The sequence below is a fragment of the Mesoplodon densirostris genome, chromosome 10 (genome assembly GCF_025265405.1).
Source record: "Mesoplodon densirostris isolate mMesDen1 chromosome 10, mMesDen1 primary haplotype, whole genome shotgun sequence".
Taxonomy (NCBI): Eukaryota; Metazoa; Chordata; class Mammalia; order Artiodactyla; family Ziphiidae; genus Mesoplodon; species Mesoplodon densirostris.
In genome coordinates this window covers 55,863,091-55,886,689 of record NC_082670.1, presented here as the reverse complement: position 1 = coordinate 55,886,689, position 23,599 = coordinate 55,863,091, and the positions used below count along the sequence as shown (strand labels likewise).

Genomic DNA, 23,599 nt, shown 5'->3' with positions numbered 1-23,599 from the left:
AGGAACCAGCAGTGAGAGAGAAAGCTGAGTTGGAATGGCTAGGGAGACAGTAGAAGGACCAGGAAAGGGTGATGCTAATGAAATAGAGAGAAACATATTAGGAGGAGTGACTCTGTCTTAGTGTCAAAGCTTGAGTATCACTTCCTTAAGGAGGAGTTTCCTGACTCACCCAAGTAACTGTCATCTCTCCATTATTCCTTCTCAGAGCCCGTTCCCTTCCTCTAAAGTGCTCATCACAATTTGTAATTATGATTTCTCACGTATTAATGTTCCCTCCCTTAGAATGTAAGCTGTATATAGATAGGGACCATGTCATTATACTCACCACTGTATCCCGTGTATCTAGCAAGTACTCACTGAACGAGGAAAAAATAAAAATCCACTGAAAAAAATGAATGATTCAGTAAATTTAAAATCCTCAGAAATATCTGCTTTCATATCAGCAATAACTAGGAGTTTCCACTTTCTCCCCTACCCCAAATTATTCCTTCTGAGAGCTCTGAGGTAACAATGATTAAAATGATAGTTGATGAGCTTTATTGCCTTAGTCCTAACACAAGGCTTGAGTGTGCCTCCAGCAGGCAATTGATGAATAGTGATTTTAATTTGGACTTACTTCTCCAGTTAATGGAAGGGGGTAACTCTAGTTAAAAGAAAGCAAATTACTTAGTGAACATACTTCTGTTAAGGGAAGAACCAATTCCCTAATTGTACCTTCAAAGCCCCAGCCCCAATGCTGTTTTTCCTGATTGACTAGCTGGTGGTGTTTGTTCACATTTTTAATTTCCTGTATCCATAAAGAAGACTGCTTCTGAAACAAAGAGCTGTTGCTCTCCAAGTCATACTATCACTAACACTCTGCATGATAGGGATAAAAAGAAAATCAGGGATTTAGAAAAAATCTGTGATTATAAATAAGTTGACTTCAGATGTAAATGCTGGGTCTATATGGTTGCTTTGGATCAAAGACAATTTTGATGCTTTGATCTAAAATAAAAGGCAATACGTCTAAGAATCAGATGCATAGATGGAGAAAAATCTCAGTATTGGCTTTTTGACTTTTAGTGTTTATTGGAAGAACTATTTAGTTTAAAAAAAATCTAACAGATATATGAGAACATGAAAAATGCTAATCAGATGACTTTTTTTTTTTTTAATTTATTTTTTTTATGTTGGGGGTAGGAGTTTTTATTTATTGATTTATTTATTTATTTTTGCTGTGTTGGGTCTTAGTTTCTGTGCGAGGGCTTTCTCTAGTTTTGGCAAGTGGGGGCCACTCTTCATCACAGTGCGCGGGCCTCTACTATCGCAGCCTCTCTTGTTGCGGAGCACAGGCTCCAGATGCGCAGGCTCAGGAGTCGTGGCTCACGGGCCTAGTTGCTCCGTGGCATGTGGGATCCTCCCAGACCAGGGCTCGAACCCGTGTCCCCTGCATTAGCAGGCAGATTCTCAACCACTGCACCACCAGGGAAGCCCCAGATGACTTTTTGAGAATAAATAATTCCTTTCTATTTCTACATATCATCATCATCCAATATTAACTCACAAGGACTTCCTGTTTAATCTAGCAGCTATAGATAATTAAAGGGACATTTTTTTCTTAGAAAAACTATGTAGATACTAAGGACTTTTTTTATTATGTCCATTTTTATATGTTTATTTCAGAAGTAATTCACCTACATCATAGACCAGAATCAGAAAATTCAGATAGGGAGAAAGATGAAGAAAAAAGATGCCCTTTACAAATATCTGAAGATGCATATTTTCTTAGGCATATTTATATATTTCAGTGTACACATATGTATTTATCTAACATAAAAACATATTTTGATTTTAGCATGCTTTTTCTGTTTCACAAAATTGTCAACATTGCTCCATGTCAATATGCATTGTATACATTTTCCATAGCTGCATGGTGTTCTATCATTTTGATATTTGATGTTTGATAATTAACTAGACTACCACTGACCAACTAGATTGTTTTGATTTTGGGCTAATATAGATGTGGCTGCCACCTTTGAGGCTAAATCTTTGGGCATATCCTTTATTTTTCCCTTAGAATAAATTCTTAGAAGTCAAAGAGCCATGATCATCTTTCATGATGCTTTTTTATACTTGTTTCCTAATTTTCCTTCTAAAAAATTGCTTGCCTTCTCACTAGCAGAGTATGAGTGTGTGTGTGTGTGTGTGTGTGTTAGCTTTTGACATAGCAAAGGGTTTTTAGCTTTGTTGATTTGACAGGCAAGACATTTGTACACCCATACTTACAGACACATAACCATTTTCCTTCTCATTTTATCCAGTGATGTACTGTATCTCCTCTTACTCGGGGGTCTTCTTTAGCTGGAGGTATTGACATGCAATTCTGGGCTGCCTAGGTTTCAAATGTGAGGCTTTGGAGATAGACTTGCAATTCTTTCCCTTTCATCTTCAGTCTAGAGGAGGCTCAGGATGGTCCCAGTTTTTCTTTAGAAGAAGTAGCAGGGAGAAGAGGAGCAGGGAGTTCATTCCGTATACACCCAACGAAGGTATACTGCGGGCCTGGCACTGCTATGCATGGAGAGAAAATGGAAGAGGAGACTCATACCACCTCCCAGTGCGGTTCCCCAAGAGAAGGCGGGAATGTTTCACTGGGGTACCACACCTGAGAAATGTGTTCTCTCTCAGACCCACTTAAATTTCTATCCTGAATGACCATTGATATTGCAAAGGACAACTATTATATGCCATTTAAAAAATGTGCAAGAGGGCTTCCCTGGTGGCGCAGTGGTTGAGAGTCTGCCTGCCGATGCAGGGGACACGGGTTCGTGCCCCGGTCTGGGAAGATCCCACATGCCGCGGAGCGCCTGGACCCGTGAGCCATGGCCGTTGAGCCTGCGCGTCCGGAGCCTGTGCTCTGCAACGGGAGAGGCCACAACAGTGAGAGGCCCACATACCGCAAAAAAAAAAAAAAAAAATGTGCAAGAAAATAAAAAAGGGAGAGAACATGGCTTATCAGAGAAACTAGGACAAACTGTGTCTGCTTTGGTGAGGATTTCTTTTTCAGCTCTCATTTTTCTTCATGGAGTTCCTATGGAAGTGCCGTTAGATGGTTTGAAAATACGGAACAATCTGATCATGAAAAACTTCTTTTCTGTCATTCCAGAGAACACTCACACTTCCCCTACACACGTACATTATACATTTCTTTGGAATGACAGCCTCCTAGCTAATGGAACAGAAAAGGGGGAAGGTCAGTGTTTAAAACTTAGAAAAAAAGAAGCATTTGACTTGAAGGAGAGACATCAGTCTCCTGGGCTTGAGGCTGCCAAAATTATTCTCCAGATCTTGGAGACTCTTGCCTGAGCTCAGAAAATTCTTCAGCTTTTCAGCAAGGTTGAGAATTTCATGACACTGGCAGAGCTCAACAAATTCGTGGTTGGTAAATAGCCCATTTTCTTTTTAATTGCTGTGTTTTTAAAAATTATAATGAAAAAAGTTAATTTTTTCATGAGGCTTTTGGAAATTTTTGCATATATATATATGCACAAATTTCCAAAAGCCTCATGAAAAAATTAACTTTTTTCATTATATATATGTAATGTATATATATACTGGATGTATATATAATCATATATATATACTGGATATATATATATATATATATATATATATATATATATATATATATATATATACACATCACATTAAAAAAACTTCACATGGTTTAGTGTCTGCTTTCCTTCCCCATGAGGTAAAGAGAAATAATAATTAATGTTAGAATTGCTTGTGTTCAAAACCCATCATATCTTTCTCCACTGAACGAACCAATAAGTTTGGTTTTAGTATTTCCTGGGTTCATATTGCAATTGTCATTAACTTTAACAAGGGGATTTGTACTTTGTTTTAGAACTATGCATCATATAGCCTAGTAACTTTGTTTTAGAACCTTGCATTATATAGCCTAGTATATTAATTCCTTGGTGAACTGCAGCTCTGAGGGATGTGTTATTGCATGATCATGATTGTACTATCTGATTCCAGTCAATAGTTGCCATCATGTCATAAATGGGCACAAGTCCCAGCCGAGAACCTATCCCTTGGTTCTTGGAATCATCTATATGGTAGACTGTGAGTTACTGGAGAGCAGAAGGGGTCTATTCATTGCTGTACTCCCACTAACTTAGTACAAAGCCTGACACTCAATTCATGCTCAATAAAAAGGTTTCCTGGAGTGAACTTACTTTGTATCTTTTTCCAGTACTATCAAATGGTAATATTTTAAATTTGTTACCTGCAGTATATCCTTTATCATCACAACCTGATCTCTTTCAAGTCTCAGAGCATCCCTTCTTGCTAGTACATAGAGGTTTTTTTTTTTTTTTTGAGGGGGTATAGAAATTGCTTGTCTTATCCGTATGGTTTGAGATGTCCATTATCTCCTTACATCCCATTTCATGTTGGTGATTAGAAAAAGTCTACCCTAAACTGTGCCAACATTTGGCCTTTTATCTACATGCCTCAGAGACCAATAATAAATCAGTGACTCATGCTTTCCTTTTTGCAGAAACCATATTGTCTTTCCCCTAGAAAGTTATTTTTGTTTCAGTGTCTAATGATGCTGTGCTTTATTGGATACTGGACAAGCGGAAGAGCAGCTTGCTTTCCCAGGGCTCCCGGGTCCTCTCTTGACCCCTTCTAATGAACAGAATGACATTCACAATCTGCCAGGGTAACGGTGGTGGCTGTTTGTAATGCTAGATCAAGCATCTTGGCCAAAAAGTTTTCCAATTTCATCCTTGAGTTCCTTCAAACCTTTGGGTGGCTGCCACCTGGTCCTACTGATTGAGCTACATTTATTTCATCAGTTTGACTTGAATGAGTTGGGGTGCTGCCCGTGGTTGCATTTAATATCATCTGCCTGTCTATTTCTGAAGAACCCGAAGAATGTGGGAATTTCTCTGATATCCTTCCAGGTAAAGAATTCGTTCTTCATAACAGCCATCCCATGTCTATGGGACTGCAACATTCACTTCTCTGCCATTCATCACAGAAAACTTCAGATTTGCTAAGAAATGACCAAGAGGAAAGAAATAGGAAATTCTACCTTTGTGTCCTTTTGTCATCTCTGATTCCACAAAAACTACCAGTTGAAAAATATCCCAGAAAGAGGATTCTACTTACAGATTGAATTTTCTCTATCTTACCTTGTAACAAAACTGATTAGGGTCCCATAATATAGGAAGATTACATAAGTTAAAATCTAAAAAAAACAAGAAACATAAGGATTAGGGCATAAAAGAAAACCTGGAAAGAAGCTAATGGAAAAATGCATGCCATAAGTAGCAAGCTACACCTGCCTCAGTGGGTAGGCTAAAATTTGATTTTAGCATTTTTTAAATATTCTAAGCATCTGCCTTTTGCCTTTATTTTATTTTTTACTATTAACTCACTACACCAAGGCTTTCTCTTCTATTTCTACTCTCTGGTGTGATGCCTGAGGCCCTTTTGACTTCTTGGCATAAATCGTTCCATTTGTTTTCCTTTGCACATTTCTAGCTGTCACATTTGTTGTTTTCCAAGGAAGATATCTAAAAACATATCTGACACTCCTAATTAGGCTTCCTAGCTTTGTTGTTTCAAGGCCAAATAATTTCAGGGAGTCCATTTTTTTGGGGGGGTTTTCTCTATGGCAATTCGAAATGCAGATACAAATGCATGTGAATAAGAGAAGTATTTTAATTTTATAGATAACTCAGAGGTGGTAAATATAGATTTATCTTATATAGATTTTTAGCTGTTGTACTTAAACACTAATTTGTACAGAAATTGTTACTGGCATATAATAAAGGAATTAATTGTGGACTGAGTAGAAAAACAGAAACTCTGTAAAATAATTGCCATATTTTATATATTGAAGTTACATACAACTCGTGCATGCAAGCACACGTGTATTTACTCAGCAAACATACTTGCCTTTAGGTCACTATGATGCTGATGGAAAATCATAATTTAGGAAGTTTTGTTAATTGCAAAAGGAATTAGAATCTTCTCTGGTAGTTCCTTCTAAGGGCTATTTGGGAGTTTAGATGATATTGATATTTTTTCAATTAATTATTATGAAATATAAGGAAAATATAAAATATGCATGAAATGCATTTATTTAATTTATTTTTATAAAAAGAATAATCAGGTGATTCCCACACAGATTAAAACAAAGAACAGAAACCCAGAAATCCCCTATGTGCTCCTTCCTGTTACTGACTTTTTAACTTTTCTCTTTAGCTTTGCTTTGTAGTTATGCATTCTCAAATAATTAGTTTACTTTTGCCTTTTTGAAATTTATGTAAATGGAATCATGCAGTATGTATTTTTTGGTTTGGCTTTGTTGCTGTTGTTACTCAAACTTACCTTATGTCTGTAAGATTCATTCATGAGTTGCACAATCACAGGGTTATTCATTTTCTGCTTTATACTATTCCATATGAGCAAATCACCATTTGATTATCCATTTTGCTGTTGAGGAACATTTGAGTTATTCTAATTCGGGGCTTTTACAAAATTTTGCTATGAACATTTTTGTCTACATGTCTTCATTGCTTGCTGTGTCCCAGAGGTGCCATCTGGTATAATTTTCCTTTTTCTTGAAGATCATATTTAGGAATTTCTTAATGAATCAAAAGGTGGCATACTCTATTAGACTTTGCTTCTTTGAAAATGTCTTTATTTCATTTTTTTCTGGGGATAGAATTATGTGAGGAATTTTCCTTTAGAACTTTAATGATTTTTTTTGTTGTTGTTGTCTTTTGGCATTGTGTATTAGAAAGTTAACTACTTAACTGTCATTCCTTTGGTGGCAAAATAACTTCTTTCTCTGGCTTCCTTTAAGATTTTCTAGCTTTCTTTAATTTTCTGCCATTTATCTATAATGTTATTAATATATATTTTGTTTGGTTTTTCTTAGACTCCATTGTGCTTCTTGAATCTGAAGATTGACATGTTTCATAAGTTTTAAAAATTCTCCATTTAATTATCGACCTTGTCTCCTTTCTTTTCTGGCACTCCAATTAAATGTGTAATCAACCTTCTTACTGTTTCTTCTCTTACTCTAATTTGTAAGTTTCATAACTTTGTCTTTCCTTGTCTCCTTGAGGATAATTTTTAGGGCCTATTTGAAATTCACTGATTCTCTCTTCAGCTATGTCTAATCTGCTATTAACACTAGCCCTTGGGTTCTTACTTTATTATTGTCTTTCTGGTTTCGTAGCATCAAATTGAATCTTTTTTACATATAGAAGGTCTCTAGGTTCTTGTTGACATTTTTAAGATCAGCTTTTATCTCCATGAACAGTCTGCCTCTGCTAACTCTAGTTTCTGGATTCCCACAAGTGCTATGCCTATTGTTTCTTAAGTCTGTGAGTCCTGGCTGTCATATTGTCTAGAGAGGTACATTACAATCCTTGATGGTTTACTGAATATTTTATTTAAAAATTTACCTTCAGGAATAATTTGAAACTAGAAGTGAAGCTCTCTTTCTTTACAGAGGATTTTATTTTCATTCTCTGGGCATCTTGGGGGGTGGGGATTAGCAGTCCAGGACCAACGCTTAAAGATTCTCTGGATCTTCAGAGTATAATCTTGACTTCTCTTTCCAGTGGAGACCTTTGGATCCTAAACAAGAGAAAGGATTGCTTTAGTGCTCTTGTTACATTGACCACCTTTGAACTCTGTTTCCTGATGGTGATACTCCAGGTCCCCACACGTGGAGGCCACACTCCCCCTTCCCTCACCTCTCCCCACTCTAGCTCTTGCTGCAGCTGCCCTTCTAAGTCTGAACAGGCCCCTGGGGTGGAAGCATCTCTGGCTCACCTCTGAGCTCCATTCCTGTCCTGTACCTCCCAGAAGTTTACTTCTGCCTTGTGTAGGTCTGCTACACTTTTTATTAGATGCAGTTTTTATGTTTTTTTCCAGGCTTTCTTGTTATTTTCAGTAGGAGCATTTCAAGTTCATCTAGTCTTTTATTACCAGAATTGATATATGTCAGACTTTGGCCTTTTAATAATCAACTGCTGTTCAGTGCTGCCAGTGGGGATGAGCATTCGTTAATTTACTCACCCTTTCATTCCACCTGCAAATGTGTGTAGCCTCTTATGTGTTACTTGAGTAAGACATGCTCCTTATCATAAGTGAACTCAGGGGATAGTAAGAAACAAATTTTAAGCAAATAATTAAAATATAATACCTGTATTTATGTAACAGAGTAAAAAGCAGGTGTTTTGGAAATGTAGATCAAGTGAAAGAACAACGCTGCTGAAGAAGCTGGTCTAGAAAACTTAATTGAAACAGAGGTGACCTTTAACATATCAGTTATGGGTATTTTCTTGCCATTTCTAAAGCAATATAGGATCAAAATAGCAGTGTCAGGCATAATGAGGAATATAAAAATTACTCGTACCCACCAGTCAAAGTTAAATCATTTAAAATTTTCTTGATAGATGAATATTAATACGTTACTGTATCTGTGTTGGTATAGATTCGTGTATTTTGCTTCTATAACTAGCATCTCCTTTCTTTACCCATTCCTACCCCCTCTCATTATCTAAAAATCAGAGGCACTGGGCTTATAAAATCTTCATTTAAAACTATTCACTTGTTTAACTATGACCACCATTATCTTACCAGATTTCATATTAGTTCTGAGGGGTTTCAAGTTATTCTCTTGCATTTTATAAATATATAATAATATTAGTATATAAGTGTAATTTTGTTTGCTGTCTAATATTCTAATATATTTTGTTTGCTTTATATCAGTTGCAATTATAATGCACTGATAAAATTTCCAAAAATATGTTCAGTAATAATAGTAAATAGAAAGCATTTTTATCTTCTTTGTGATTTTATTAAAGTTGCCTTAAGATATACATTCTGTATAAATCCTCTTGAGAAATGATCTAGGAATGAGTATTGAATTTTACCATATCCCTTTTTAATATCTGATAAGGTAGTTCTATCATTTTACTCCTGAACAAAGTTAGATGTGTGTTCATTGATTTTCTACATTTCTGATTAACCTCATTTAGTTGCAGTAGATTGCTTTAATATATTAATGGATTTGTATCCTTAGATTTTGGCCTCTATATACATACAATTAATCTACTCTGTGTGTGTGTATGCATGCGAGTATGTGTGCATGTTATCTTGGTTGGGTTGTATTTTGACTGTCAACTTTCAACTGTCTTATTTGTTTTAGAATAATTATGAGAGCATAGAGATTGTCAGCTTTTAGAAATGGTGAGAAAAGTCAATCATAAAACTCTTGTTCAGAAATTTGGAGGGAGATAATTATTTTCCCACTTTAATTCAACTGTTAAGAATTTCATGCTCTGCTTGATCAATTTCAAGAACATTTTCTCAAATATTTAATACATTTTATTGAGATTTTCAAGTATATTAGTAGAATCTATATCATTTCATCATTTTCATCTAATTTTTACCTTATATCCTTGCCTGAAGTCTTAATTTTTTAAATATTTTTTCTTAGTTTGCTTACCTTATCTTCTCTCCATAAGAATCACTTCTTGCATTTATTTTTTCAAGTCACATCTTTATTGTTTATTTAATTGTTATTCATTTACTCCTGCTTCTTTATGGTTTTGTTCTGTAAAAATGTTATTTTACATTTGAGGGCAGTTTTGGCTCAGCTCCTTAAATTTTGTTTTGGAGTATTCTCATTTAAATTATTTCCCAATTAATCTATAATCACAGTGTTGATTTACTCTTCGAGCCAACGGTGATTTATAAAAGTAATTTTAACTTCCCAAGTGCTTAAGATGTGTTATGAAATTCTGGTTTGTTTTACTGTAGTCAGATAATCAAAATGAAAGCAGAGATCAAGAGTGATGAATTTTTATCTTTTAAACTCAAAAATTGAAAGGATATCTTATCATCCAGAATCCACTTTTAGTTTGCATTTTCTTTCCCAAGCAGATAAACAGTCCTCAAGTTTGGGGCGGTGGGGAGAAGAGTGTTTGAAGAAGAACCAAGTATTAAATATGAATAAGCAAACCCAGGAGGTTCAAGAAAAACCAGAACTTCCCTGTAAATAGAATATGTGGGTTCTTTCCTTTCTTGGCCCAAGTTCTAGGTGAGGCTCAGAGATTTGGGAAGGCTCCCTTCTCCCCCACCTCTCATGTCAATCTGGAAAGCCGAAATTAAATAGAGTTGGGAAGTGGGTATATCCAAGGCATGAGAGTGCCTGAGAATACACCCATTTCTCCTGTAGGCTTCACAGTGGCTGGTTGGAAGAGCAACCGAAAGTAACTGAAAATGAACCGGGGGCACAAGGGAGACTGGAAGTAGGGTCAAGAAGCAAGGAGCATGACTCGTGATCTGACAACCACAGCCCAAGGCAGGTTTTTAGACGTAAGAAGGAAAGAGCATCTGGAAAGAGCTAGAGATGGTCAGGTGGTCAGTAAAAGGACAGCGGTGACCACACTGCAGAAACAGATGTCCTCTCCTTAGCTTCAGTCGGCAGATTTAGCAATTGAAAACATAAGATGCACAGTGAAATTTGAATTTCAGATAAATGACATGTAATATTTTAGTATAAGTATATCCTAAATATTGCATGGCATAACACTTTTACTAAAAATTTTGGGTTTTAGGAATTTATATGAAATTTGTATATAATTCAAATTTAATAGGTGGTTTTGTATTTTATCTGATAACCCTCCTTAGCGGGATTTGTGAATGTCCCAACGACGTTAAACAAAAGGTAAGAGGAAGAAAACTCTCAGAGGAAAAACCTCGATTGCCCATGTTTTATGTCTGCATGGTCTGAGAAATCACTCAGTTTGAGCTTTGAGTTTTTCTGGAAGTGACCCAATTAAATAGTTTGCATTGGAAATAAACATAGCTCAAAATCAGAAATGTTTTCACTGAAAGAAAAGTGAAGTGTCATTTTTGCATATCCAAAGTGATATCATTTTGAAATTCATAACAATTTTATTTGTTTTTAAGTTCATGTGACAGATAAAAGTTGGCACTTCACAGTATGATGTTTACATCTTTACCCAAAAGACGTACACAAGCTAAATTAGGATCTTGCAGTGTTCATTCCAAATCCCTTGTCTTCTCCACCTCTGGTCCAGTAAGCTGGGACCAGGGGGATGAGGCAGGGGAACAGTGTGATGTGACCATCTCTGTGGGAGAGAAGGGAAGTAAGGGGTCCCTGGGAACCAGGCAGAGAGCCTAAATTGTTTACTATAAATGTCTTCCATCTCTTGCTGTGACAACTTACTAATGGATTGCTGAGTTTTAAACCTGGTCCAGAAACTGAAATGGAACAAGGTAGATGGATTGCATCTTGCCTGTTTCTAGCTCACAGCAGTTGTCAGAAAGAAGTTCACAGCTTCTTTTTTATAAGGCTACTCTCTCCCCAGTACGTTTCATTATGCCCTTGTCACGGAGTAGCACATGTCACTATTATATGTCCTTTGGATCTTATCTTGGCATATTTATTCCTCTGTTTTATTACCAGTTTTAGACAGTACCATAGTACGGATTAAACCCTCGACACCCAGTCACAGAAATACCAATGCATTCATTTAGAGTATTGTCAGCGTCTTTGTGCCATTTCAATATCCAACTTGCCAGAGATGTAGTGAAATTCAATGAAATGCATAGCTTTTTTTCAGAACTACTGAGAACCAGGAATTTATATATAATAAGAAAAAGATTGTTTTCTACCAGTGAGGTAGCAACAGCAAGTGTTAGAAGGTTAGTCACTTTAACAGATTTTATTTTCCCATTATGAGAGTTATAGGATGCCTTTCACTTTAAGGGTTCAGTTGAAATCCAAGAGGAAAACCTCCAGGGGAGTGAAGTTCTTTATATGTCTCTTTAATTTAAAAAGATTGTGCTTTGGGATTGACTCACTCTTGATGGGTGGGGAGGTGAACTTCACGGAGCCAGCAATCTTCAGTGTACTGTAGAGTCTGATATTGGCTGTAGAGTTTAACAATGAAGTGATGGGAACCCGTAGGGGTTAACTTTCCCTACATGGGGATGTCCCCCAAAGCCGCCATTGCTTTAGGCATCCTTGAGACAGGGCATCACTTACATTCAGGGCATTTATCATAATTATTTAGGACCAAAAATGCCATTCATTGGTGCCAGGCTACATGAAATCGTAGAGAAGATATGCTGTCCCTCATCACTATACCAATTTCATGGATTTGGGGAGGCCGGGAGAAGAAAGATAGCTGGTTCATTTGCAGTTCCTGTGCCTCTGGGCACTGGACCTGTCAGCGCACAGGGCCTTCCTCGAGGTTCCGAGCAGAGGTCTGCTCGAGGGCTTGAGGATACGGGATAAGAGTTGGGGTGGAGCCTTCACCCCAGTTACTGCCTGATTTCTGACCTGTTCTAAACAGTCCGAAATGGAGAACGTGTGATCTGGTCATTTAAGGATCCCATATGGCTACTTTCATGCTATACTCTCAGAGTTGAATAGCCGTGACAGTGATCCCATGTCTTATAAAGCTGAAAATATTTACTCTCTGGCTGTTTACAGAACTCGCCCATCCCTGATTTAGAACCTCCAGAGGAGAGGACTTTGTCTTCCCCATGCTCTGGGACCACAGTTTGACTAGGAAATTCTGGGATTAAATACGATTTCTCAGTGCATACCTCCCTCCACCTAGGGCCCTTGATGCCCAGCAAGACTTGTGTTCAAATTCTGCCTCTGCTTCTGCCCTGTGTGACTTTGACAAGTCGCATAATTTCTCTGAAATTCCATTATTTTATGTGTAAAATGGAGACACTTCCCATTTTGAAGAAGTGCTATGACCTTGAGTGAGAGAATGTCCAAAAGTGCACAGTATGCTGCCAGCCATGTGATGGGCACCCTGTGCATGCTATTTCTTGTTTCCTTGTTCTCTCCAGATTGAGGGCACATGTGAATGCACAGATTCTTCTGTGTGGACAAATGTCCATGTGTATAGTGGGAAAATTCTTTGTCGTTTTAGCACATTTCTGTATTTTATCACGAGTCTTTGGGAAAAGAATGCTTTTGTTCACTACATCCTAGGTTCTATTCAGAGGTTTTTACCAAGTGCTTCCTAGTTCATTTCAAACTATTATTTAAGCCAGTTTTCTGTGGGATTGCCCATGGTTATGGTAATATCAACAATTTCCAACAACCCTTTCATGGGATTTTTACAAAAATCAGGGAACAGTGTTTCAGAAATGGCCCTCCGGGGTAGCATTTCCCTGTGCAAAATCAATCTCTTACCTGTGCTCCAGGCCTCAGAGACCAGACCTCTCAAGGATGCTAAAACTCCCAGAAATGTAGGCCAGCAGCCTTGCTGCTGAATGTGCCCCTGTGAACAGCATTGCAATAAGCTGGAGACATAGATTCATTTTGTTAAATATTGTGCTCCTGCTGTAGAATCGCTCTCATAGCCCCCGTCCAAAGCAGCACACTTGCTCCGTGTCTGTTTTGTCCAATTTAAAAGACCTCATTTCCATCTACGTCTGTCCACCTATTTTGGAGAGAGGCAACTAAGCCATCTAGACTGAAGAAATATGTCTTGAGTTAATAAAGGTTTTCTTCCAGACATTCACTTAAACGTTGTGCCATGAGTATCCATCCCCGGGAGGTGGGATGCAACACAATGTCATCATCCTCAAAGTACAGATGAATGATGAGTGAGGCGATGAGGCAGCATGATGTAGTTGACAGTTCACAGTCAAGACTCAGCGCTCAGAAGCAGCAAGTGACACCTGGATGCTTTTGCTGTGCCTGTGGGACCGGGTGTGCTGAGACCTTGGCAAATATCTGTCCCCTTTCATTCTCCTTCTGGCATGCCTTTTGTGCACAGATGTCACTCCCCATTTCATCGTGTTTCCACATCACCTTTTCTGCCGGAATGGACCCCGTGTCCTCCCTTCCTCCCCCTCGTCCCCACCTCCTTCATCCTCCTACCTTCCCTGCTGTCTTGCCTCCCCTTTCTCCTTTTCTCTTCTCATCCCACCATATTGTATTTTTGTAAGTTGCCTTAACTCCCTTTTGCAACAAGAAGGGTGACAATAGATACGTATCAGGTAGAATTGTAGAAACTCAGAGTTGGGAGTATTGCAATATCTCAGTTGAGTGAGCGAGGTTTACTCGTATCCATGTTGATATGATTAAGCTTCCAAAAACAAGTGAATCTTTGTCCCCCATCACAAACACCTAGCAAATCGAAAAGTGTAATAGGTTAAGGTTGTGGGTTTTTTTTTTTTTCACATCACATCCACACCAAATCTTTGGACATACGTTTCATAGCTCGGAGCATTTTTCCCCCTGATGAAGACTCCAGCATTATTCATATCGAACCTGTATGCTCTTTATTTAGTTGCATGGACTAAAGTCATTCTTCACTTGTATTCACGCACAAATAAAACTTTGATGATTGGCACTCACAGCACAAAAAGAAGGCAGATAATCACCCTGGTTTATATGCTCTGGTGAAAACTCAACACTTGAGAGTTTTCTAGATTCAATGTGAATGTAATGCTGACCAAAACTTCTAGATCAGGATTTTTTCAACATAAGGTCAAGACCCATCAGAGCAGTGCTTTGCAATCATGGCTGCACAATGGGGTCACCTGGGAAGCTTTTTAAATAAATAGCATTGCCCTTACCCCACATCAAAGATTCTGATTTTTTGATCTGGAGTAAGGACCCTGCATTGCTATTTTTCAAAAAACTCTTCAGATAACTCTAATATTAACTTGGGTTAAGAACCACCATACTAATTGGTCTTGAGTTATATAGTCAACTGTGAGTCATATCAGGGTTTTATTTTCCCTTTTAATGAACAGTGAGAATAAAATGGAATAGAAAATATCAGTATGCATTTCATGTAGAAATGATGGATACTCTATCAAGAAACTTTTGTTTCAGTTTCATGTATTTTAGAGTGGATGCTGTCACTATTGAAAAATAATTTCTTACTGTGGGTTGTAGTCAAAGACTGAAAAACACTGTTTTAGATCATCTTTAACAGAGATGGTATGTTGATAGTTGCCTGGGGAAGATCAGAAAATCTCCATCTGTCCTAAGAGAGAAGCCTGATAGAACTATTTTTAAATGCGTGTAGGGCATGCAGAGGTATTGCCAAGTGTTCTCTGTGCTATCAAATGTTTCTTGCCTATTTATAGAAGCCCTTACACATTCTTTGAGACACTGAGCCTGACTTTACCCTCTTCTGTAGGTACCATCACTGCTTAAAAGTATTAAGTTACATTTCTTAAAAATGTCTTTTAGTTCAGCCTCCTCATTTCCAAATCCACTCATTCTAACCCGTAGTTTGGGCGAATTTAAGGAAGATTTACATTTCAGAAGAAAATATGGGAGTGGTGTGTGCTAATGCCTCTAATGCCTCTAATTTAGTGAAAGATGACCTTCCTTCTTGCTTCTTCTTGCTCTGTAATGTAACTGACTGTGTTTCCGTTCCCATTTCCACATTAAAGTTCTTAAGAATAGTGACGTTCTCATTTACCATTACAGCCCCAGTGCCTAGCACAGCTTTTGGCATATATTCAGTCTCTCAAAATGTTTCCTCAATAAATAAATGAAGACAACATCAGAAGCTATAATCTTTTTTTTTTTTTTTCTTTTTGCGGTATGCGGGCCTCTCACTGTTGTGGCCTCTCCCGTTGCGGAGCACAGGCTCCAGACGTGCAGGCTCAGCGGCCATGGCTCACGGGCCCAGCCGCTCCGCGGCATATGGGATCCTCCCAGACCGGGGCACGAACCCGTATCCCCTGCATCGGCAGGCGGACTCTCAACCACTGCGCCACCAGGGAGGCCCTATAATCATTTTTAAAATTCACTTTTGTATTCTAGATTGCAACCAAGCCTTCCTGCTGTTCACAGTCTAAATTTAGTTTTGCACATTCGATCAACAAGTATGAGCCTAGATGTGTTGTACCTCCATGGGGTTATATATCTAAGCTCCTGCCATCATAGTGCTTGTTATAAAAGTCCTCAATACCTAATTTTGGAATGACTTAATTAGTACAAACATGATTAATATACCCACTTCCTAAGGCATCTAGGCAATTTCTTGCATGTAAATAATGGTGATAGGGGACAGGTTATGTGAAAAACCATACGGGAAGAGTTTTTAGGAGATTTTGTTAAGCTGAAAAACATGATTGCAAGAAGTGGGGACTGGGAGTAGTCACTGACTCCTTGTAAAGAGCCTGCAGATCTGGTCTGGCCTGTGGAAATCAAAGATGGCTTAGCTAATTTTGACAATGAAAATGCGTATCCTCATAATCCAGGATGTATTTTTGGTGATAAATTAAGTATCATCAGTCACAAGTATTTAGAAAAAATCTCAAAATGCTTTACAGAGAAGATGTTACACTAGTAAGACTAGAAGTCATATTTACAGGAACAAAGTAAGAATCTGAAACAGGGGCTTCCCTAGTGGCGCAGTGGTTGAGAGTCTGCCTGCTGATGCAGGGGACGCAGGTTCGTGCCCTGGTCCGGGAAGATCCCACATGCCGCGGAGCAGCTGGGCCCGTGAGCCATGGCCGCTGAGCCTGCACGTCTGGAGCCTGTGCTCCGCAATGGGAGAGGCCACAGCAGTGAGAGGCCCGTGTACCACACACACAAAAAAAGAATCTGAAACAGGATGTGAGTTGCTTTGACCTCTGTTGTGGTATATTCTCTGCTGCCGTGTTCAAGAACTCTTCATGAGCTTTTACAGGTCCCTCTCCTCCACAAATATTTAAGCTCCAGTGCAGAGAGAGTAGAGTATAATGGGTAAAGAGTTCACGCCCTGAATCCTAGCAGCCTCGGTTTGAAACCCAGCTCTGCCACTCAGTAGCTACGTGATCTTACGTCATTAACTGAACCTCGCCGGGTTGCAGTTTCCACACATGTGCAATGGCATTGAAAAATAATAGAACTACCTCGTTGGGTTGTTATGAGATTTATGAGTTCATCCACGCACAGTGCCTGACAAGGCACTCCATAAATGTAAGGACTCCATAAATGTTAGCTCTGGTCATGATTGTTACATGCTTGGTGAATAGGAGTGTTGTGGCTTCTGCACTCATTTAGTGTGCTTGTCATTCGTCATTTCTCTTTACTGTATAATTCATTCTCCAGTTTTCCTCAGCTTTGCTCTGCAAGGGACCTGACTGCTGGGAACCACATTTCCTGGGCCCCCTTGCCCACTGGCTTCAGAAGAGATTGAGGCTGGGAGGCCAGTGGTCTCTCGGCTTGGGTAGCGTCACCAGCCAAGGCTACCTCTTTTATGTTTCTCATCACTCTCTAAACAGAGCCTCCCCCTGGGCTCACAGGTCCTACTGGAAGACACTGTTCCAAGGCTTCCTCCCAGCCTTCTGCTTTAGGAGTGAGGCCAATACAGAAGAAAACAGAACAAGAGGAAAAAGACAGATTGTAGATTTAATCCTGGATCCAACTGTGCCTGAAGGTTATATATGACTGGATTGTTAAATATATGCACCTATAAAAATTCTCCTTTTTGCTTAAGTTATTTTGATTGCATTTCTTTCACTTGTCACTGTGTGTATCCTAACCCAATGTCTCCTAATTCCTGAGAACTGTTTGAGACGCTATCACAATATGGAGCAATTAGCATTCTCATTGAATACTTGTTTCTAGAATTCAGATAACTAGTATTTACTGTCCTGCTAGGATTAAGAGTATAAAGATGAGCAAGATGAGCATGGTCCTTCTTTTTGATAGCACAGCAGTGACTAATTAAATGTTTTCAAAAATGTTAACTTTTACCATACTTATTCTAAAATGCTTTCTCTGGACATCTGAACATCTTCTCTTAGTTGATGTCTATCTTAAAACTAAAGACAGCTCATCCATTTTAATACAAAGATAGAAACTAAAATGCAAAGCAGGGACTTTGGGAGGAAAGTTTTCATTTATTTTGATAAAGTAAATATCGACATATTTTTAGTTGTTCTTTATGAAACCTTCCCAAGACAGGAGGATTTTTTAGTGCAGCGAGATCAACAGTGTCATGACTACAGGGTAATCACTCATTCTGCGATATGCTTTCTGGGCTCTTTGCTTCTCCATTTGTCTGTGATGATGCCATTTGTCTTCCTCTAATGGATGGGCTTCCTCTCCCTTTCAGTCACTAGCAGAAGGCACTGAAACTTGCCCAAGACATGTCCAAAGTTCATCTGCTTTGGGAATTTTTGAATCTTTCATGGTTGATGAAAGTAAATTTATAATCATGATGCAAGTATAAGTGTGGTGTGTGCGTGTGCGCGCAGATGCGCGCGCGTGCTTTGTCCTTAAACTGCAGTGGTCTTTTAATGTTATAATATATGGTCAAGCTGTAGTTGCTCTGGAAACAGTAACCAAATTTCCTGACCTTTGAGGGTAGGGAGATGCAGTGATGGCAGCTGTAATCAGAGTTGAGAGATTGATGATAGAATTATAGTAAAGATTAAAGAATAAGTGCTTTTTCTACCTTAATGATCAGGTCGAGGCAATCTCCTCTTCCCCTGTGTCTACCAATATTACCCATCAGAGCCAGGCTGAAGGCTTACTAGTATTCCTTTATTATTTTTAAATCAGTTTACTTTTGGATACTGGATGAGCCAGATTTTGGAGTTCTTGACTATAGCTGGTGTATCATTTTCTACATAGAATAGAATCATACTTTCTGGTATTGGAGCATATAATACCCAGATCAGTGTCCACACAACACAGTATTGTTATTAAGACAACAAATGTGTGCTTTTGTTTGGAATGTGATACCTTGAGATTTTCTCCTTATTCTTTAAGTACATGTTGATCACTCAAACGAGGCATGTAATACATTCTTTCTTCAGGAGGGATCATTTTCTAGGACTTCCGTGACTGGTGGGGAGTTTCTCCGTAGCTTCCTGTACAGCACTGATGGTTCTGCATTGTTAAAGTTTGGAAGATGCACCAAATGAGAAGTTCTTGTATCTGTGTTTATTTTGTTCATACTAAACGTCAGGGGGATGTGAGAAAAGTACAGAATATGGGGGGTGGTGTCCTCACCCTAACTGCTTAGTGAGGGTCTTTGTGCCCAATGGTGTTAAGTTCTGTGGATGTGGACATGGACAGGAAATGATTCCTGCCCTCAAGAAGCTGCTTGGCCTCACGAGGAGAAAATATGTGGGGCTGCTCACTTAATAGGGGCAGCACAGGAGCAAAGGCAACAAATGCAGTCAAATGTGAAAAGAATAAGGTAGTCCAACGGGATGGGCAGATAAAGAAGCTGGAGGGGAAGCAGAACTTGAGATGGGACCCAAAGGAAAGGCAGACCTAGAGAAAGAGAGGCAACTGTGTTCAGCGTTAGTAAACTTCACAACTTATAAATATGCTGCATTTATTCTTTCAAGTGTGTCAAATACATTAAAACAGAGACAAAGAGAAGCAAATTGTGTGAACAGAGATATAAATGGGGCATGATCTAGTGATTAAGGGGCGTTGAGCAGTCTGGTTATGCTAGGGAAGCAGAAGGTTCTAATGGCTATTCTCTAGGAGTGAAGATGCTCAGGGGATTGTGGGGCTGTGAAGGATGGGCTAGGATACATGGGATTTCTTAGATCCCACATGACATTGAAGGAAATAGGGCTTAAACTCTAATAATTTGAGGTCAAAGTAAAGACTCTAGAATGGTAATAAACAGGGTAAATTGTCACGCAGGGTAAATCAGAGAGAGAAGTAACCAGTCAGTAAATGCAAATTGAATTTGGTTGCAAATAAAACCAGTGTGAGACCAACCCCCCGCCCCCAATTCTGTGGAATTGTAGGTGCTGTTTAGTGGTGGTTAAAACGTGTCGGCTCTTGTTTGACTCTTCCATAAGCTCTTTCCTTGGGTTTTTTTTTAAATCTCTGGGTTACTGTCAATTCTGGCCTTTTCAATATGGATATGAATTGAAAAAAGGATTTGGATTTAAAAGCCTATTTTTTTGCCTGTGAAATTGTATAAAGTATGTACAATATGTTGGGTATTTTTTTTCTAATACAGAGCCTTGAGTGAGTTATAGACAAATTTTTTTTTTCATCTTGAGAACTTGGCCCATCTTGATGTCATATGTTATACAGATGATGATATAGTAATTTCAAAGCTTCTTAATACTCATCAATACAACTGTGAAGATGGACTTAGCATTCTCAACTCTGAGGGGTTTTTGGTTTTTTTGAAAACACAACGGGTCATCTGTGTCTCAAAGTTAATACACACCTAATGTTCCTGACGTAGGGCAGTCACAGAGCAAGACCAAATACTCTGGGCACAAAGTGGTAGAATATTATACAGGTTTTGTTGGTGGGCATGTGTTTTTGAAATCAACTGCATTCTAAAATGTACAGTCTTACAGTTTGTCTTTCTTCCTTTTTATTTTTCCCCGAAAGGACCTTCTTAAGAAATGCTACTCTGCCAAGGCATCTTACCTCTTCCAACAGGATAAATTCTATGATGTCAGCTATGATACAGGAGACAAGTCTATCCAATGTAGCAGAAGACCAGACGCATTCAAGTTCTGGATGACCTGGAAGGCCCTGGGCACATTAGGCCTTGAGGAAAAAGTTAACCGTGCTCTTGCTTTATCTAGGTACTTGCTCTGTGTGTGTGTGTGTGTATGTGTGTGTGTCCATGGCTGTCTAACAGAAAGATGTTCTTCCATATATGTATTCCTTCTTTCATCTAATAACCATTTTCTCAGTACCTAGTGTGTGTTAGGAATTGACAACAAAGTAGTTCTACCCTCTGCCCTCCAGTATCCCAACCTAGTGAGAGATACATCCAAGAGACAAAGCAGATAAAATACAGGTGCACCTAGTTTTTGGTAAAGGGAGGTACACGGTGCTCCAGAAGCACTCGGGAGGGTTCCCTAGTATGTTCTTGAGGGATGTTGGCAGAGGTTTCCTGGAGGGAGTGGCATTCAACTAAGACCCAATGAAGAAAGGGGAGAAGATTGATTGAGGAGGAGGGAGCACCAGGCCCAAATCTCTGGGTGTGGGAGAGATCCTGGTGACTTCAAGGACCCGAAAAGACGGTCTGTGAGAATGTGGGGCTGGTGGAAAGACATACAGGTAAAGGTGATGTGGAAGCACCGTCATTGCTGCCTTCTTGTAACGTAAGGACAAAGCTTTTGAAACCACTTTCAATGACACTAGAAAAGCTCTTGAGATACAGGTGCTGGGTGCTTGCCACCAGAGCAGGATTCTGCTGGTAAGCTTGGACCAGTGTGTGTGGATGGCAGGCCATGGCCAAATGTAGTTTTAAATGTGATTTGTTGGGCCTGAGCTCCATTGGGTTAACCTGGATTGTGTTTTAAAAAATCAAACATTTAAACATTCCAAATATTTTTAAATAGGGAGACCGTCAAAAATCTAGATTTGTGGTTTCTCTCAAAAGATCAGAGTGCTCTCTGTCCCACCTGATGACAAGGCACTGAACATGGTGATGCCTGACTCTGGAGACCCACAGTGCCCTCCATGCCCCCTGGTTTTTGTTGAGCCTATTTTACTCTGGCACAGAATGCTAATAGCCGGGCCTCAAAAGTTAGCTCCACCATTTACAAGCTTTGTGACTTGGACAAGTTGCTAAAACTTTCTTTACCTCCATTGCATCCCAGTAAGATGGAGGTAACAACAGCTTCGAACTCAAACAACTGTTAGTAGAATTAAATGAATTGATATTTGTAAAACACCTAGGATGGTGCCTGGCATATACCACATGCTGTATGAGTTTTATTAGTTATTATTTTCTTACTTGCTTGGCCACTAGAAGCATCAGAGTTTGTGATCTCTGGTTTGGATAATCTCTCCAGTGTCTCCTTAAGAGATTTAAACAATTTCCTCTCTCTATAGGGAAGTGGTATGGGTGCTCTATGCGCCTCTCTGTGTGACAGTGGTGCTCTGAGCATCCCTGAGGACTGTCTAAAAACCTAGTATCTTAAAGCAGCAATCGTTTATTCTAAGAGGTCTGCAGGTTGGCTGGAGTGGCTTCATCTCATCCTGAGGCGGCTGTAGGGGTAGGAGGAGGGTCTGGGTCTCCTGCCTGCATGTCTTGCATCTTCCTTGGACCAACAGGCCAGCCAGAGCCTGGTTTTGTGATGGTGGTAACAGAAGCCCAAGAAGGCAAGCATACTTTAAGCTCCTGATTGCATCATGTCTATTAGCATTCCAGTGACCAAAGGAGATCAGATGGCCTAACTCAATGTCAGATGGCCAAACTCAATGTCAAGAGGCAGAAAGAACAGCAAGGTTACATGGTGAAGGGCTTAGATATAAGGACAGGGAAAAAGATGGCTTTGGCACTTTCAGAAGACTATTAGAAGTCAGCAATTCTGGTGATTTTGGTTTAAAAAGTAGTTTGAAAAATCTGTAGATACTGTGTCTGTTGGTAAGCAACAGAAACCTTCATTCAAGGCATTATAAACAAAGAAAGGTAATTTATTTGCTCATGTTAACTGATAAGCCAGTGTAGTGATGACTATGGAATGGCTTATTCTAGGGGCTTAAACAATATCACCAGGCCTTAATCTCTGTCCATCAATCAGGTAGGCTCTCCTCCATGTTCAGTTTATTGCTTTGTAGAAAGGTAGCTGCCAGGAGGGTCAGATCTATAGCCTCCCAGGTTCAACTTCAAGGTCAAAAGGAAAGAGTGCTCCTTTCTTAACAATCCCAAGGAAAGTTTTAATTCCTTCTGAATGAGGCAAATGTCCATATCTGAATCAATCACTGTTGCCAGGGAAATGTGATATTGAGTCACATGCTCTCCCTTGGCACTGGGAAGACTGTCAACTCCTCCTACGTATATAGAATATACTGACACTGGGTGAGGAGTGTACCTCTGTTAGAAGCAGGGATAAAGTGCCTTCGTCAGAAGTGGGGAGATAACTATACAGTGGTGAAAACATGAAACTGTCTACCATAAATATCCATAGTTGCCCATTAAACTAAAAGTTCAGAAAGCTCTGTTCCCTTGTTTGTATTTTTCTCATACCATTTAAGTATGCTAGACTCTGCATTATTTTATCAAAGCTGCTAAGTAATTCGATGACAGGTGTCTTGAAACAAGGCTAGATGTAAATATTTGATGATCGTATTTATCACAAAGTTAACATTCATCTCAGGGTGGAATTTAATTTATAGTCTAAGGTTACTTCCTAATTTTGCAGAGGAATATCACAGGAGGATAAAAGTAAACATTTCAGTTCAGTTCAACGGCACATTGTTTGTAAATGTTTGTCAAGTTGAATTGAATTGAATTAACATTTCAGCGAGCATCACTGCAGACGCTGTGACCTATATTTAAAATAATCCCTTTTCTGTCATTCCATTAGTCATAATGGTCTTTTTTTTTTTTTTTTTCTTTTTGCTGTATGCGGGCCTCTCACTGTTGTGGCCTCTCCCGTTGCGGAGCACAGGCTCCGGATGCGCAGGCCCAGCGGCCATGGCTCACGGGCCCAGCCGCTCCGCGGCATATGGGATCCTCCCAGACCGGGGCACGAACCCGTATCCCCTGCATCGGCAGGCGGACTCTTAACCACTGCGCCACCAGGGAGGCCCCATAATGGTCTTCTT

At 39.3% G+C, this 23,599-nt stretch overlaps 1 protein-coding gene across 1 annotated transcript in view; it reads left to right on the top strand.

Moving 5' to 3' along the window:
* Nucleotides 1–23,599, top strand: part of GADL1 (glutamate decarboxylase like 1) — a 172,227-nt gene that overhangs the window by 42,152 nt on the left and 106,476 nt on the right. Inside the window, exon 12 of the mRNA XM_060109971.1 lies at nt 20,420–20,619. Coding sequence (XP_059965954.1) covers nt 20,420–20,619 — 200 coding nt within the window. The remainder of the gene's footprint in view (nt 1–20,419; nt 20,620–23,599) is intronic.